The sequence below is a fragment of the Carettochelys insculpta genome, chromosome 10 (genome assembly GCF_033958435.1).
Source record: "Carettochelys insculpta isolate YL-2023 chromosome 10, ASM3395843v1, whole genome shotgun sequence".
NCBI lineage: Eukaryota > Metazoa > Chordata > Testudines > Carettochelyidae > Carettochelys > Carettochelys insculpta.
The window spans coordinates 21,789,142-21,804,838 of record NC_134146.1 but is presented as its reverse complement, the minus strand read 5'-3'; the positions used below and the strand labels follow the sequence as shown (position 1 = coordinate 21,804,838).

General features: G+C 44.6%; 1 protein-coding gene across 2 annotated transcripts in view; it reads left to right on the top strand.

Annotated features, from left to right (window-relative positions):
- Positions 1 to 15,155, top strand: part of GK5 (glycerol kinase 5) — a 68,818-nt gene extending 53,663 nt beyond the window's left edge. The window contains exons 14-17 of one of the 2 annotated variants that reach the window (XM_075004015.1): positions 5,458 to 5,514; positions 10,801 to 10,934; positions 13,007 to 13,117; positions 14,903 to 15,155. In XM_075004015.1, the coding sequence (XP_074860116.1) occupies positions 5,458 to 5,514; positions 10,801 to 10,934; positions 13,007 to 13,117; positions 14,903 to 14,976 (376 nt within the window). In that variant the 3' untranslated portion in view covers positions 14,977 to 15,155. Of the gene's footprint in view, positions 1 to 5,457; positions 5,515 to 10,800; positions 10,935 to 13,006 lie in introns of both variants that reach the window. The other variant, XM_075004016.1, reaches the window with a different exon arrangement.
- Positions 15,156 to 15,697: the final 542 nt, after the last annotated feature.

The following is a 15,697-nucleotide window of genomic DNA, read 5'->3' as shown; positions in this document are numbered from 1 at the left end:
ACCCCCTGTCTGTGCAGGTAGGCTGACACCACTGCCAAGGGCTTGGTGAAGACTCTGGGGGCCGAGGAGAGGCCAAACGGTAGGACCTTGTATTGAAAATGTTCTTTGCCTACCATGAAAAACCAGAGGAATCGTAGGTGAGCCGGATAAATAGTTATGTGAAAATACGCGTCTTATAAGTCGAGGGCTGCGAACCAATCTCCATCGTCTAGTGCCGTAAGGATGGAGGCGATTGTGATCATCCGAAAGCGTTGCTTGCGCAGGTACCGGTTGAGGCCTCGAAAATCTAAGATGGACCTCCCGCCCCCTGTCTTTTTCCCCGTGAGGAAGTACCTCGAGTAGAACCCTCTCCCTTGCAGTTGCTCCGGCACTCTTTCCACTGCCCCTATGAGCATGAGATGGTCTAACTCCTGCTTGAGCCTCGCTACGTGGGAGGCCTCCTGGAGGTGGGGCCTGGGTGGAGGTCATGGTGGCGGGAGCGACTGGAAGGGGATGGCGTACCCCGTGGCTATGATCTCCAGCACCCATTTGTCTGTGGTGATCCTTTGCCACTGGTTATAGAATGGTCGGAGGCAATGGTGGAATAACCGCTTCGGATGACCTTGCAATGGTAGTGATGGCGCAGCCCTGGATCTGTGTGTCAAACTTGTGGCCTTTGGCCCTGCCCTGAGGACGCACGGCTGTGTTGGGAACGACGCCTGGGAGTTCTGTACTGCTGGTGCTGTTGATGTCGCCCTTGCTCGTAACCCCTGTGGTACTGGGGACGCTGTTGCTGAGTCCGCAACATCCAGGGCGATCTGAACTCCCGTCCTCGAGGCCGCGTAGCCTTCTTGCATGATGGCCTTGAGCACTGGTTTCTTGCCCTCTGGAAGCGAGTCCATGAGGGAGGTTAACCTAATGTGGTTATCGAAATTATGGTTCGCTAGATGCGCTGCGTAATTTGCCATTCGCAACAGTAGAGTGGAGGAGGAGTAGACCTTTCTGCCCAACAGCTCTAGCTTTTTGGCATGTTTGTCTGTTCCCCCACATTGCGACGACTCCACCACCAAGGAATTTGGTTGTGGGTGGCTGAACAGGAACTCCGTGCCCTTTGTCAGCACAAAGCTGTTTTTTTTTTTCCGCTCTCTTGTGGACAGGCGGAATAGTCGCAGGAGTCTGCCATATCATAGTGGCAGACTCCAAGATTGCGTCATCAAGAGGTATTGCTATTTTGGAGGAGGCCGGAGGTCTCAGATTTTTGAGGAGCTTATGGTGTTTCTCTTGCACCTTAGCTGTCTGGATGCCTTGCGTGAAGGCCACCCTCGTAAAACAGCTCTTGGAACTGTTTGAGATCGTCCGGAGGATGGACGTCCCCCGGGGCCGTAGCCTCATCCGGGGAGGAGAGCGAGGAACCGCTGGGGTACGTCTGTCTGGACCCTTCCGGTTCCTGCTGGTGATGGTACACCCTCTCACTAGAGGTTTGCGAGGGAAAATCTCGGGGTTCCATAACCAGTCCCCCCTGAGATGCTTGTCTCTGTCCCCGGTCGCAATTGCCCTCGGGGGTACGAGATCGTTTGTGCGAATCTTTCCCTAGTAGATAGCCGATGGTGTCTATGCCCCGCGTGGTAGGGGCGACCATGGCAGTATAGGCACTGTTCTTGGGAAGGTGACCTAGACCACTCCCTTGGTGCATACCCTCTGCGTCTGGGGGAGGGCTGGAGAGGGCGATTTTGCATAATAGTCCAGCGGTTCAAACCCCAGGAAGGGTGAAGGTGGTCCCAGCCAGGATGAGGCTGGTTGCAAAAAATGGAGAAGGGGGCTCCGGGTAGGCTAGGGGGGACCCCTGCCTTCTGGTTGGAGTCTGCAACATAAGCGGAGGGCTGTGAGAAAGCAACTCCACAGCCCTGTGCGGAGAGGGGCTGCAATGCCTCCTCTTGTGTGCAGCCTTCCCCCTCCCTTGAGGAGGTAACTCCGCCCCCTGACGTATAGGGGATCCCGGCCCCGTCCGCACCGAGCTCGGCACGCTCGAGGGCGGTGCCGCAGGTGCGGTGTCCTCCGGTGCCTGCAGGCTGCGTGCCTGCGCGCTCTGCACCGCCGGTTCCCCGGGGGTCGGTGCCGCTGCCTGCGGTGCCGCCGGTACCGGCGCTTGTTTAGCCGCCGCCCTGCCTGCGGTGCGGGGCGGCTGGCTGAATATCGGAGGCTGAGCCGCTTCCACGTGGCTCTCCGTGCCGCCGCCGATCAGCTGTTGCTGCGGCTGGGGGCTGCTCGCTCCTCCCGTCCCGCTGGCTATTGTTGCCGGCAGGGATCGGGCTGGGGAGACTTTCCTCCGTTTTTGCGCTGATGGGGTGAGGGAGGCAGCTTTCCCTTTTATGGGCCCCGGAGGGTCCCTCCTGCTGCGGCCGCTCCGGCACGTCTGGCTGGAGGGTCTTATGAAAAGCAGTTTTAAGCCGCCGCCCTGCCTGCGGTGCGGGGCGGCTGGCTGATTATCGGAGGCTGAGCCGCTTCCACGTGGCTCTCCGTGCTGCCGCCGATCAGCTGTTGCTGCGGCTGGGGGCTGCTCGCTCCTCCCGTCCCGCTCGCTGTTGCTGCCGGCAGGGATCGGGTTGGGGAGACTTTCCTCCGTTTTCGCGCTGATGGAGTGAGGGAGGCAGCTTTCCTTTTATGGGCCCCGGAGGGTCCCTCCTGCTGCGGCCGCTCCGGCAGGTCTGGCTGGAGGGCCTTATCAAAAGCAGCATTTTAAGCTGCATCTCCCTGTCTCTCCTTAATCGCCTCTGGGCAGGACTCACATTTTTTTTTTTTTTTTTTTTAAATCCTGAAGAGGACATTGTTGGTGAGTCTTTCAGTTGTTAAGCGGGTACTTAGCACCTTCCCTGTGCTGTTTTCCCCGTCCGATGGCCTGCCTCAGCAGGAGGGCTGATGGCCCGATGCTCCTGGCCTCCGGCGCTTGTTACTGGGACTGGATTGAAGCTGTCCCGCTTGTAGTTTGTTTGTTGTTTTGTTTGTTTTTTTTTTTTTTTTTGAAAAATAACAACCGGCTAACTTGCAGTAGCCTAAGTACTGAAAAACTTTAAAGAAAAACAGTTAAAGCCATTGAATACGCTACTTGGCCTTAGCCAAGTTCGGATTCCGTCTGCAGCCGACGGCGGTTAAGAGGAACTAGCGGGGACCGGATCGCGCACGTGGGCGGGAGCGCACGGGGGAGTGGCGCGCACCGGCGCATGCACGGTCCGGCAGAAACTGCTTGGAAGATCCGATCTGCGGCGCCGGGCGAGCCCGACACCTAATGTGGAGCACCCACGGGGACACTCGAAGAAGAACATCTGTATGAGGCACATATCTCTGTGAAGTTCAGTATCCATAAATCCTATCCACCCAGAACTAGAGAGGCCCAAAAGCTCCAACTGAAAAAATTCCTAATGGAGGAAACCCCGCTCTTAGTCCAGCCCTGTACTAGCTGACTAGTAATGCCACTCTGACCACTGGCCTTGGACTGGAGCCTTTGATGTCAAAGCCCAAGGACTCGTAACCGAGGCTTCCCCATGAGAGTAAGAAACATTCACATGGGCATAAGGATTGATCTCCCATGGCAGACTATCCAGAAAAAATCATTTCCTCCCCTAGTAGTGCAGGTTGCATAGAACTGGCTGAAAGTCATTCTCAGTGTGTCTGCTGATGATTTGCCATTTTCATATTAAGTATCAGTAATAGATGTCCTGAGGACTTTAGACTTTGAATGGAGACATCAAAGATTAAAAAGCCACCCATCCTTTCTGTATTTAATGTCAACTCCTTTGGAGAGGTGGTCTTTAAGAGGACCATAATGATTGTGAAATAGATGGAGAAAATAGTTTGGGCAATAACACATCCATGGTTAACCCCAGTTTTGTTGACACAAGGATCCATCTCCAGTCCATTGCTGACAATGGTGGTGGTCATCTGATTACAAAGACAACAGTCAGATCTGGCTAGTACATTCCACAAGGCTTCATGATCAACTGAGTTGAAAACTTTTTTTCAAACAGATGAAGCCCATTTGCAGGTTGGTAAGGAAGCACTACAAACTTTTTCATATCTGGTATAATGAAAAGATTGCAGGAGACTTCAGAAATGCCAATGTTGTTGTAATCTTTAAGAAATTATATGAATCAGAATCTGCAAATTAATGAGGCATTGTTTTCCTATCTACAGCAGGGGAGATTCTTGCCTGTGTCCTCTTAAACTGGTTACTTCCTCATGATGAGGAAATATTGCCAGAATCTCAGTGCAGTTTTAGACCATCCTGCAGCTACAACTGGCATGATCTTCATTGCCCAACCAAATCCAGGGAAAGTCTCAGGAGTCTTGGCAGAAAGGTTACAGGGATAAAGATTTAGAAATCTGAGGATTTCTAAATGGTTTTCGGGGTGTGTCTTTAGAGTGCTGCAAAATAGTAATGTTTCCCCCTCCTGGGCGTATCACAGCCCACTCCACAATGACAGAAACTGCTTCCAAAACATCTTTATCAGAAGTTCCAAGGCAGGATATCTTCAGAATGGTGACTTGGAATTCCATCCATACTTTGATCTCATACTACACTCTAACACAAGAAGCAAAAGTGGATGCAAGCAGAGGAACTGCAATATGACAGACATCTTTGCTGTCAGTTTCCTTGCACCCTTCTCAGGACAGAACACTGCTTTACAATCACTTATGTGGAATGCACCATAGGGACCGTCACTTGAATAACAAATGCAGATTCCTTATTATAATGGGAGGTTCTTTAAGACGTGATCTTTATCAGTATTTCACTACACACCCTCCATCCCCTCTGCTTCATATCCTGTTGGTTTGTTGTAAGAAGAGAAAATGGAGAGGTGCTAACCAACATGACATCTTAATATCTTCATTTGGGAGCATGACAAAAGTTACTGTACCTATGTGGGTCATCAGACGCTGCTTTGAAGAAATGTTGGATGGCGGTGCAAGGTGTGCATGTGTACCTAGGTGTAGAATACAGTTAAGGACCATACATCTCAAAGAATCTCTAGTTACAGTAAGTAACCTGCATTTTATAGCTTTGATAGCCTCTATTTAAAGAGCAGCACTAACTAGTGCTGCTTTTTTTTTTTTTTTTTGCTGAAGCTGTGGTTAGCGTTCTTCTCTATTCTCAGCACTTAAAATTGTTACATTCACCTCCTGTATCTTGTCATAAATAACCTGTAAGCACCTTGGGGAGGAGTCATTCCTCCATATACAGTGCTTAATACAGTTGGTCTTGATCAGGCCACATGAGCACACGGGGCACGTAAGAGAAACCAGTCTGCTTTTGTTACATCATTCAGCCCATGCTGGGAACTTGTCAACTGCTGCAGGCAATTTTAACAAAACTGCTGTCACATTTTATCATATTGCTTACTTGAATACTGTAGAGATATTGAAAACAACTTTTAGAATGTACAATATGTATAAACACAACATTATTTTCTCTACTTTTTAAAGAAACAAACAGCTGTACGATCCTGTTAAAGAGGTGCGGCTTCCACTTACAACTATTCGGTATGTTCATATTATTTTTAGTTTCTCACAAGTGATAAATTTCATTGTGTGTTTGTGAGTTCAAGCAAAACAGATGCACTCTAGAATTTTGTTATTCAGTATTTCTTGCTATGAACATTCAATAACTGGGAACTGGATAGCAGACCTGAGTGTAGCATTCTTGTTAACATAATTTCAGAAGTCAGACAGGTTCTAAATTATCTGCATTGGCAAGTATGAGTTGCTGGTTGAATTGTATGTTTAACTTTCATGCTCAGGTTTACTTTAATAGAAATAAGAACATATTTGTTTTTATTAATTTTTTCCGCAATATTCAGGGGATGTAGGTAGTGATGCCTATAATTGAGGTTGCCTGACACTTCCCATCAGAAGACCTTTTATTTAGTTGCTTATAATTTTGCATAACTAACCATTTAGCTAAAATTTACCATGCTGTGTGTCTGCCTCACACTAATTTTTTTCCCAAAAATTTAACAAAAAATACAATTCTGAGTGTGAGATTAGGAGAAAATACTTCTGCTTTGGTAATGTTAAAAAATTCTTCTAATTGTTTCACTGAGGAACTGTAGCACAATGGTTTCCAAAGTTCCATGATGCTTGGGGGACACTATTTTGCTTTACAGTGGCATCCTCTGCACAGTGTGATCTCACACCAACCATACCTTTGTCCCTATTTTAAATTAATTTTGTCAGCACCCCAGGCAGCATGGAGGAAGCCATTCCGAAGAGAAGAATGGCATCTTTCATACAGCATGACCTCACAAGCAGATGACATCTATCCCAGGGACGCTACCCTTTATATACTGGATTATCTATGAGAACTCAAAAGGTCAGGCCTATTCATGCGCTCAGTAAAAGTCCACCTATCTGCCATCACAGCATTCCACCCCAAGATGGATCACTCCTCCTTTGCTCATACACTAACCAAAAGTTTCCTCAAAGGACTCAGTAATGCCTACTTGGAACTATGTGAGCCTACTACAACATGGGACTTCATCCTGGTCCTTCATTCCCTCACCTCTTTCCATTGTGATATGCTGTCTGCTACATCTTTTTTATGAAAGTAGCACTCCTCGTGGCAATTACATTGACCAGATACATGGGAGAACTTGGGGTTCTTATGGCAGACATCCCACAATCTTCTTTACAGATAGTGTCTCTAAGTGTCCCCAACTTTCTGCCAAAAGTAACTTAAAATATCCACCTTAATCAACACATCTATCAACATTCTACCCTAAATCCCACATGGATAGAACAAATTTATTTCATACTCTTGATATTTGGAGAGCACTGGCTTTTTACTTAGACTGGAGTATATACTATTTTGAGAATCACCTAGACTGTATGTGTCCATCCCTGAACATTGCAGTGGGAGTGCCATGTCTAAACAAAGACTCAACAAGTATGTCTCTGATTGCATAAAACTCTGCAACCCTCCGTGCGACTGAGGTTCTTTGAGATGTGTGTCCCTGTAGATACCCTCCCTCCTCTGGTCTGCTCTGGAGTTTCCTAATCATTCTCTTCAGTAAAGAAGGAATGGAGTGGAGGCTGGTCACACAGCATTAGTTAATTGCTTGCAACAGTGTGAAAAAGGGACCACACATGTGCAACCCAATTGGGCGCTGCTACCAAGTCTTTGATTACAAGCACAGGGTGCATGAATACCTTCAGTGGAGCATCCACAAGGTCACACACGTCAAAGAATCTTAATTACTGCAGAAAGTGAATAAACTTCTCATCTTGACAGCATGCCTATGAGAATACATGGTGGTATTATCACTATTTTGTGGATGGGAAATTGAGGGTTTGTCTACACTGGGAAATTAATTTTAGCCTTCTTATACCATCACAATAATACGGCTACGTAGCTAGTCGTGTAAATGCTTATTAAGGATAACAGACCTCTTTTGGTGTTGCTTTTTGAAGCAGCATAAGCTAAACTGAAGAAAAGCCAGTTATCCTAAATGTCTACAAGAGTATTTGTATAGTAGTACAATTATACTAATATGCTAATGTCAGGTAAGTTCTGTGTGTAAATATGCCCTGATGCATAGAGAGAGACAGGATAACATTGTTAAGTAGGGGTATCCAAAATTAACACAGCTTCTGACACGTCAGCTCAAATTTTCCAGAATGGCAGCATTTTTATAGTGTATCTTATATTTAAAGCACATTTTATTGACTTAAATTGCAGATCTGAACAACCATCTTGTCCCTGTATGTCTCAGAAAGTGAATGTGCAGTTAGTGGGCAACTAATAATATTTAGGTGACTTGCCCATCATCACATAACTCTGGCCCTGTGCAGCATCTATGTGTGACCATATACATAGTGCAGGGATAGACTCCCCACTTCTCCAGTGCAGCCATCAAGCTGCCTTAACCAGAACTCCATCTTTTCACTTCTTGCAGCGATGTGTCTCATTCATTACACATGTTCTAACTTCTGAAACAAATGAGCTAGAAGTCCTGCAGGCATTAGCAGTCTTAAAAAGGTCATTAATGGGACCTGTTTGGCATCTTAACTAGTGCTTTTTTTGTGCTGGTATTTTCTGGTACTGAGTACCGCACCTTGGCAGCCCCAGCCATGGGATTAACTGGGAATGGGGCGTGGGGAGCCATCTGAGTACCAGGTCCTCCTCTTTTTTTTTTTTTTAAATACAAAAAAGCATTGATCTTAGCTGTACGTGTCAATTATAGGATAAGTATCGGAGAGGTAGCTGTGTTAGTCCGTATCTTTGAGAGCAACAAGAAGTCCTGTGGCACCTTGTAGACTAACAGATATTTTGGAGCATAAGCTTCATCAGATACATGAGTGGGGGGGCGGGTTCAGAGAGGTTTTTAAAGAGCGGGGTCCCTGTAAAAGGGAGGGCCAGAGCTTTGGTATTCTAGCCTATTAATCCATAGTTGCTCTGGCCCTCCCTTTTACGGGGACCCCACTCTTACAATACCCCTCTGAACCTCCCCCCACTCATGAAGCTGATGAAGTGGGTCTTTGCCCACGAAAGCTTATGCTCCAAAATATCTGTTAGTCTATAGGGTGCCACAGGACTTTTTCTTGTTCTCAAATAATAGGATGGTAACAGAGAGTTAGCTGTGTTAGTCTGTGTTCTAACAAGACAAACCAGCAGTCATGTAGCACTTTAAAGACTAACAAAATAATTTATTAGGTGATGAGCTTTCCTGAGACAGACCCACTTCTTCAGATCAATATTTGCCACTCACTGTCATTTTCTTATTTTACATTACATACCATACAACATCATGGCCACAGACCACAAGGATGATACCATACATGTATTCCCTATTTTACTTCAGCATAACTTTTCCATGTGAGAATCATTCTCTGCTTGCTTTCTCAAAAAAACAGAAGTGCCATTGAGTTCAATTAAGTGCATTCCAATTAAGTGCAATGTAAGGACAGTCAGTCTTAGCTTTTTCGGTAACTTGATTTAAATCAATGTGGTTTTTTTTTGGTGATTTAAATAGTGATTTCAGTGGATTATTTAAATTGCCTGGATTTAAATCAATGTACCCTGAACTCTAGTAACTCTCTTCAGCTGATTTATAAATAACTGTTTTCCTTGACAGGTCTTAGAGACTTCTTCATGAGGGACTAAATCACCACCTCCAAAATTAATGCAATGGCATCAATTATGGCAGGTCTGGTGAAGATGCAGTAAGTCAATTGGAAAGCGCTCTCCCAGTAGTTTCAGTACTCCAGTGAATGGTGGAAGCTGCATCACTGGGAGATCATCTCCCATCACAGTAAGGTGTAAGCACCACTGTAAATCAATCTAAGATAAGTTGACTTAAGTTACATATATTATGTATCTTGACTAGTGTAACTTAGATAGATTTACCTCATTATTCTCAACAAGACCTATAGTATGAAGGCATTTAGGCAAAAGAGAGAGAATGGAGAGATTGCAGCCGACTTCTCATGCTCCCTTCAGAAGGCAGTAGCTATGAATTAATAGGCTAGAATGCCAACAAAGATTCACTAATAACAAAAAAAATGCCCGTCTAACTCTGAACACAAACTGAATTTATTTGGACTTTCCAAAGGGGATGTTTTTGAGTATTCTGTGATTATGGCTACAGTAAGTAAAAACCATATTCTACTATAAGTCTTAAGACTTCAATCAGAATTATAATTGTATTATTTTAGGAGGCTGAAATCAAAGTTATCATAAAAGCTTAAAAATAAAAGTTGATTTTTCAAAAAAATTTTGGATCTCAGACAGAATTTTTTCCCACAGGAGACTTCCCAGGCCTCTAAATATGTTTCTGTAACTCTATCCACAAATAAAATTGAATACGTATGCAAAAGCGTAGTACAGTAAGGTCTCAGAGTACGTGAACTCAGAGTGTGTCACCCCCCTCTTACGTGTCTGAACCAGACCCCTTCCCCAGCTCTGTTTAAACCACCTGCAAGCGGCTCTGGTTCAAGCTGCTCCTGCCGCCCCGCGGGGCTCCAGTGCAACCCCCCTGCCTGCCCGCCCGCCTGCCCTGCGCAGCTCTGGTGCGATTCCCCCCTGCCAGCTCACAAGCTGCCTGCCTACCCGCCCTGACGCGACCCCCCTGCCCGCTTACAACCCCCACCTGCCATCTTGCAAGCTGCCCACCCCACATGGTTCCAGTGTGGCGACCCGACCCACCCCACTACCCCGCTGGCTCACATGCTGCCCAGCCGCCCGCCCTGCATGGCTCTTGCACGATCCCCCGCCTGCTCACAAGCTGCCTGGTCACCCTCCCCCTTGCCCTGCGCTGCTCCAGTGCAACCTCCCCGCTGGCTCAGATACTGCCCGCCTACCCTGCATGGTTCCGGTGCAACCCCCCTGCTGGCTCACCACCCAGTCATGACTCTGGTTCCGGCTCAACTCTCCCCCCGCCCATGCAGCCCAGCTCACCACTCACACTCAACTCCAGCCCTCATCCCTCTGCAGCCCTAACCCACCCCAGGCTTAGCTCACGCCCCCCGCCCACCTCCCATAGCCCCAACCCACAGCCAGGCTTAACCCTCCCTAACTGCCTCCCCCCCAGTCCAGGACTTACCTTTCAGCTGCTTCCCTGACTGCACAACATGTGTTCTGCTGGGGAAAAAGCCAGAACCCAACTTGCACAAAATCTGGGTTTATGCGAGGGTGCGTGCAACAGAACCCTCACATACTCTGAGACTTAACTGTAGACAGATTTCTGTATTGTATATAAACACAGATTATTTCTGTACATTTGATGCTAAATATTTTATTAAATTCAATCTTCTTTGTTTTCTCCCACACAGAGCAGATGGAGGTGTCAGTAACAACAGTTTTATCATGCAGATGACTTCTGACTTAATAAATAAGAAGATAGATAAACCTATAAATACAGATATGTCTTGTCTTGGAGCTGCTTTTCTAGCAGGTCTTGGTTTAGGTATGTTTATCCTTTGAAAAACTTTCTATCTAAATATTTGCTAACTTTTTTTCTCATTCTAATACAGTACATTCAGTACATTTAGTTGAAAACAACAAATTGATCAGTTGGAACTGGTACATGGCTTTGTTGTTCTTTAATTTGTGATAATAAATTGCCCTTAAATAGTTAACCATTTTCACAGTTTCACTGTCAAGGAAAAAATCCAAGACAAATGATACTCAATGGCTATGTTTACACTAGCCCCAAACTTCAAAATGGCCACTCAAATGGCCATTTCGACGTTTACTAATGAAGCGCTGAAATGCATATTCAGCGCTTCATTAGCATGCGGGCGGCCGCGGCACTTCGAAATTGACGCGCCTCGCCGCCGTGCGGCTCGTCCCGACGGGGCTCCTTTTCGAAAGGACCCCGCCTACTTCGAAGTCCCCTTTATTCCCATGAGCTGATGGGAATAAGGGGACTTCAAAGTAGGCGGGGTCCTTTCGAAAAGGAGCCCCGTCGGGACGAGCGGCGCGGCGCGTCAATTTCGAAGTGCCGCAGCCGCCCGCATGCTAATGAAGCGCTGAATATGCATTTCAGCGCTTCATTAGTAAACTTCGAAGTGGCCATTTGTGTGACCATTCCGAAGTTTGGGGCTAGTGTAGACACGGCCAATAGTGTGTTTCACTCATACATCCTTGGGTTACAGAACAGAGGGGAGAGAACATGGGAAAAGATATACAAAACTAGTTTAATGGGATAGTGCATCTAACACAAAGTAATGCCTTCGTCTTGCAAACACTTATGCACTTGGTTAACTTATACATATGAGTAGTCACAATGATGTCAGTTTAAAAAGTTAGCTCATAGATGTGTGTTTTCAGTCTAAATGTATAAAATAAGTTTAGAAATATCCTCTTTAAGATTTTGAAATAATAAGCAAAAGGAAAGTATAAGGTGAAGTGACAGCAGAGAAAGAATCAGCTCCAGTAAATAAGAATCAATCTGTGTAATTAAATGAGGCTCCAATGAAAACCCAAATTTGTATGCTAAGCCAGAGTACCAGCACTGCTGTGCCTGGCTCCAGGCTTCTCACCACTCATGGGAGCCGGGAGCCAGGAGCCAGGTGCAGCAGTGCCAGTCAGTTTCCCAGCTCCCCTCCGACTGCAGGTGCTGGGAAATTGACCAGCACTTGGTGCGCCTGGTTCCAGGCTCCCTGCCACTCGCAAGAGTCAGGAGCCAGGCAAAACTTGGAGCCAGGTGCAGTAGTGCTGGTCAGTTTCCTGGCTAGTGCAAGTGGAGGGGAGCCGGGAGTCAGGTGCAGCTGCTGGGAGTGCAAGGGCCTGGCTGCTGCCTGGTTGCCAGCTCCTTGCTACTCATGGGGGCCAGGAAACTAACTGGCATAGATGTGCTGCAAGTGGAGGAGAGCGAGGTGTAGCTGCTGGGAGTGCAAGGGCCTGGCTGACGCCTATTTCCCTGCTTCCCAAATATTGCGCAAGTTGAAATTGTGTAGTTTGGGGGTCTGCTGTATTTAAATAATCATACGTTAAGGTGAGACTTATTCAGTAGCTAAAACAGAGTAAAGAAACAACGTGAAGTAGGCAATTGGCCCTTCAGTATATAATTCATAGGTGTGAACTGTTTGTTAGCATAGACTTGTAAGCAACACTGTGAATGATTTGCCATTTATCTATTCTTTTAAGTAAGAGATTAGAAAAATGACCAGTATTGTCGTTGGCTCTCCTGATCCCACCTAGTTGAATGGGCACATGTGGCTGAGGGTGACTGTCCCACTGGTCATTCTCTAACTCTTGAGAGATCTAAATGAACATCAACATACTAAATCTGTTCCTTGGAGACCACTGCAGCGAAGCAGATGTACCACTTGTCAGGATTCCAGTTTAGTGAATTCTACTGGAGTGCTTTCAGAATGTAAAAATAGTTGCACGCTTAATAGAGTTACTGGAATGAATAAGGAAAATCCTAATTAACTTCATCATGCTTGTGAGTGTAATGATCAGTCAGTTTTATGGATTTGTCCCCAGCACAATATTTGCAGTCAAGCTTTAGGATTAACTTTGTACTTACAGGGTTTTGGACTGATAAAGAACAACTAAAGAAACTGAGGCGAACTGAAATTGTTTTTGAGCCACAAAGGGACTCTGGAGAATACAAACTTGCCATGGATAACTGGATAAAAGGTGTACAGCGTTCCTTGAATTGGTACAGCCATGCATCACATGAATGGAAAAATTCACTTTTTTGAAAAGACCGTCTATTAATGAAACTTTGTGGAGTTTACAGAATAAAAACTAGGCCAACACTTTTTAAATGGAGTTTACATGGTTGAATTTCAGCAGGCTCCGTTCTGCTTACCACTGCACTTTGACCCATCATATCCTTCTTACTATGCCTCTTGATCAACTGCAGCATTCATGTTTCTTCAACCTCTAAGTGCACAAAAATCTTGAATGTCACTGCCACATGTAGATGATAGGATCACTGATTGATATGTGGGGGGCTAAGAACACATAACCCAGTCGAGGTGAGCAAAGGTGGGGAGATGGAGATTTGATTATTGTAAGTCACTCTGCACAGGGATACACTTTTCCAGGGCATTTTCCATGAAGGGTTCTCTACTTTGGAACTCACTTCCTTGGTTTGAAAAAGCGTAACTTTCTTAATCTACAGGGCATGCTGCAAGGCAAATCTATTTTGGCATTTCTGGGAAGAACAAAGTGATTGTGTGAGGGATTTTATTACTTATGATGATCTTTGTTTAATATAGGTACTTTATGGGTACATATTGCTGATTCTGAGCTATTATGTCACAACTAAATAATCTGTATTTGTAATAATTTTTTGTCTATGATGGGTGTTTTTACAGTGCCTAGAGCCTGGGCTCTATATTATGTCTAAATATAAATACTATGCAGTACTATACAGTACTACAAGAAATCCTTTTTTTCCATTATTTTTATAGCTACCTGTTCTTATCTGATACGCACCTCAACAAACCTTTAATTTTGCAATAAAAGTTAATCTGATTGCACTGTTAATGAATGCAAGTAGCAGATAAAAGTAATTACATATTATATTCTATTTTTAAAAAGTGTATGTATTAATATTTTCTGAGCCATCATTATTAAATTAGGTGGTGCTAAAACAGAGCCAAACATACTGTACTTTGTTTCTGAAGACATATTTTACTGTTACTATTTTTAAAACTGGAATAAAAACTGTAATGCATACAACACCTTAAGTTATAATTTAGAGCAGCATTTAGCTATAACTAAGAGTCTTTAATAATTTTCACTATAGCCTGTTTTTTGTCAGGAGTAGCTCAACTGAAAAATGTATTCCAAATTATTCCAATCCAACCACTCTTTCAAAATTTAAACTTACTAGGTCTTACCTACAAGGACTGCTTGCTATTAGCTTCTTTTTTAGGATAAATTTTTAACATACTGAGAATTCAAATTACTAAAATTTGCATTGAGATGCTTTAAACAAAGATTAGTATGTCTCTGGTGTCTCAAATTAATCAGTTGTATTTTTTGTTGGAAATATTTATCTATAAAAACTTGCTATGCCAGTTTATTAATACAAAGACCGTGGGTTTGGAGTTAGGATCCAGTGATTGAAGACCAGATATTTTCCACTCTTTTCTCTGGAGTTCATTTAATTCATTTGTGTTAGTTTCACTTCAGATCCGAATAGAACAGTGAAGACAATTTTAAAAACTCATCTACATAAATCTCATTTTGAAAATGCGAGGCCCTTCACACTCTACTGTTGAATTAAATTTAGATTCACTGAAAGGCACAGGTTTTTCTTTAGTATGTAAAGCTTGTGTAATTTCTACTGTTTATCAACTGGGCTTTTTCAGTCATAAAGCACAAATGGCAAATCTTTCCATGTTGTATATGTTTTAGCTGTATTTTAACTTTGTATTCTATATTAGAATTCATGCATATTTCACTTAGGGTTGGGCACTACACCACATGATTCAGAGGTGAGGAAACTGAAAATCCAGGGGACAACCTTTCTACTACGATAATGGCCATCTAACAGTCCTGACTTGACAAGAGGCATCAAGGGTGAAGAAATATTGAAAAGACTGGTTTCAGGTACCTGCAGATACTTTTAAAAAAAATGGTTCAGTAGTTGAACTGTTAATGAATAATGTATATAAGATCACCAGGTTAGCAGAGACTCGCCAATACTAAGTAGCATGAATAAAACCCTAAATCCTCTGAAATGAATGTGAGATGTTTAACTGTTGCAAGGCACGAAAATAGGTATTTATTTCAACTTTAAAACAGCTGTTTACTAATGCTTTTGAAATTTCTTTTCCCCCAAATACCTTGGCCTGCTGTGCAACAAGCAACTATTCTGTCTGGTGGTTCTTCTTTGTTGATCCCTACTATATTCCACTGTGGGTTACACATGTACACCATGTGTCCAGACTTGAAGAATTTGAAATTAGTGCCTCTTTTAGAATTAGATTAAGCTTGCTGCTTTCCCCTCCCATTCCTTTCTGTGCCCAGAACTCCAGGCTTCAAACTCTTTGTCTCCTGACCAAGGTATTTCTTGGGCAGTGACCACCGCCAACATTGCCTCTACTGCTTGGGAGAGGGTCCCATTGCAACTCAGTGCAGCATACATCAATCCTTCCCCAGACATATTTGAGAATATCTTTTTGCCTCCATAAATACGTCATGGAGATGGCCATCAAACTTCACTAAGACACAGGCCACAGAATCTCCCATCTCCTAATA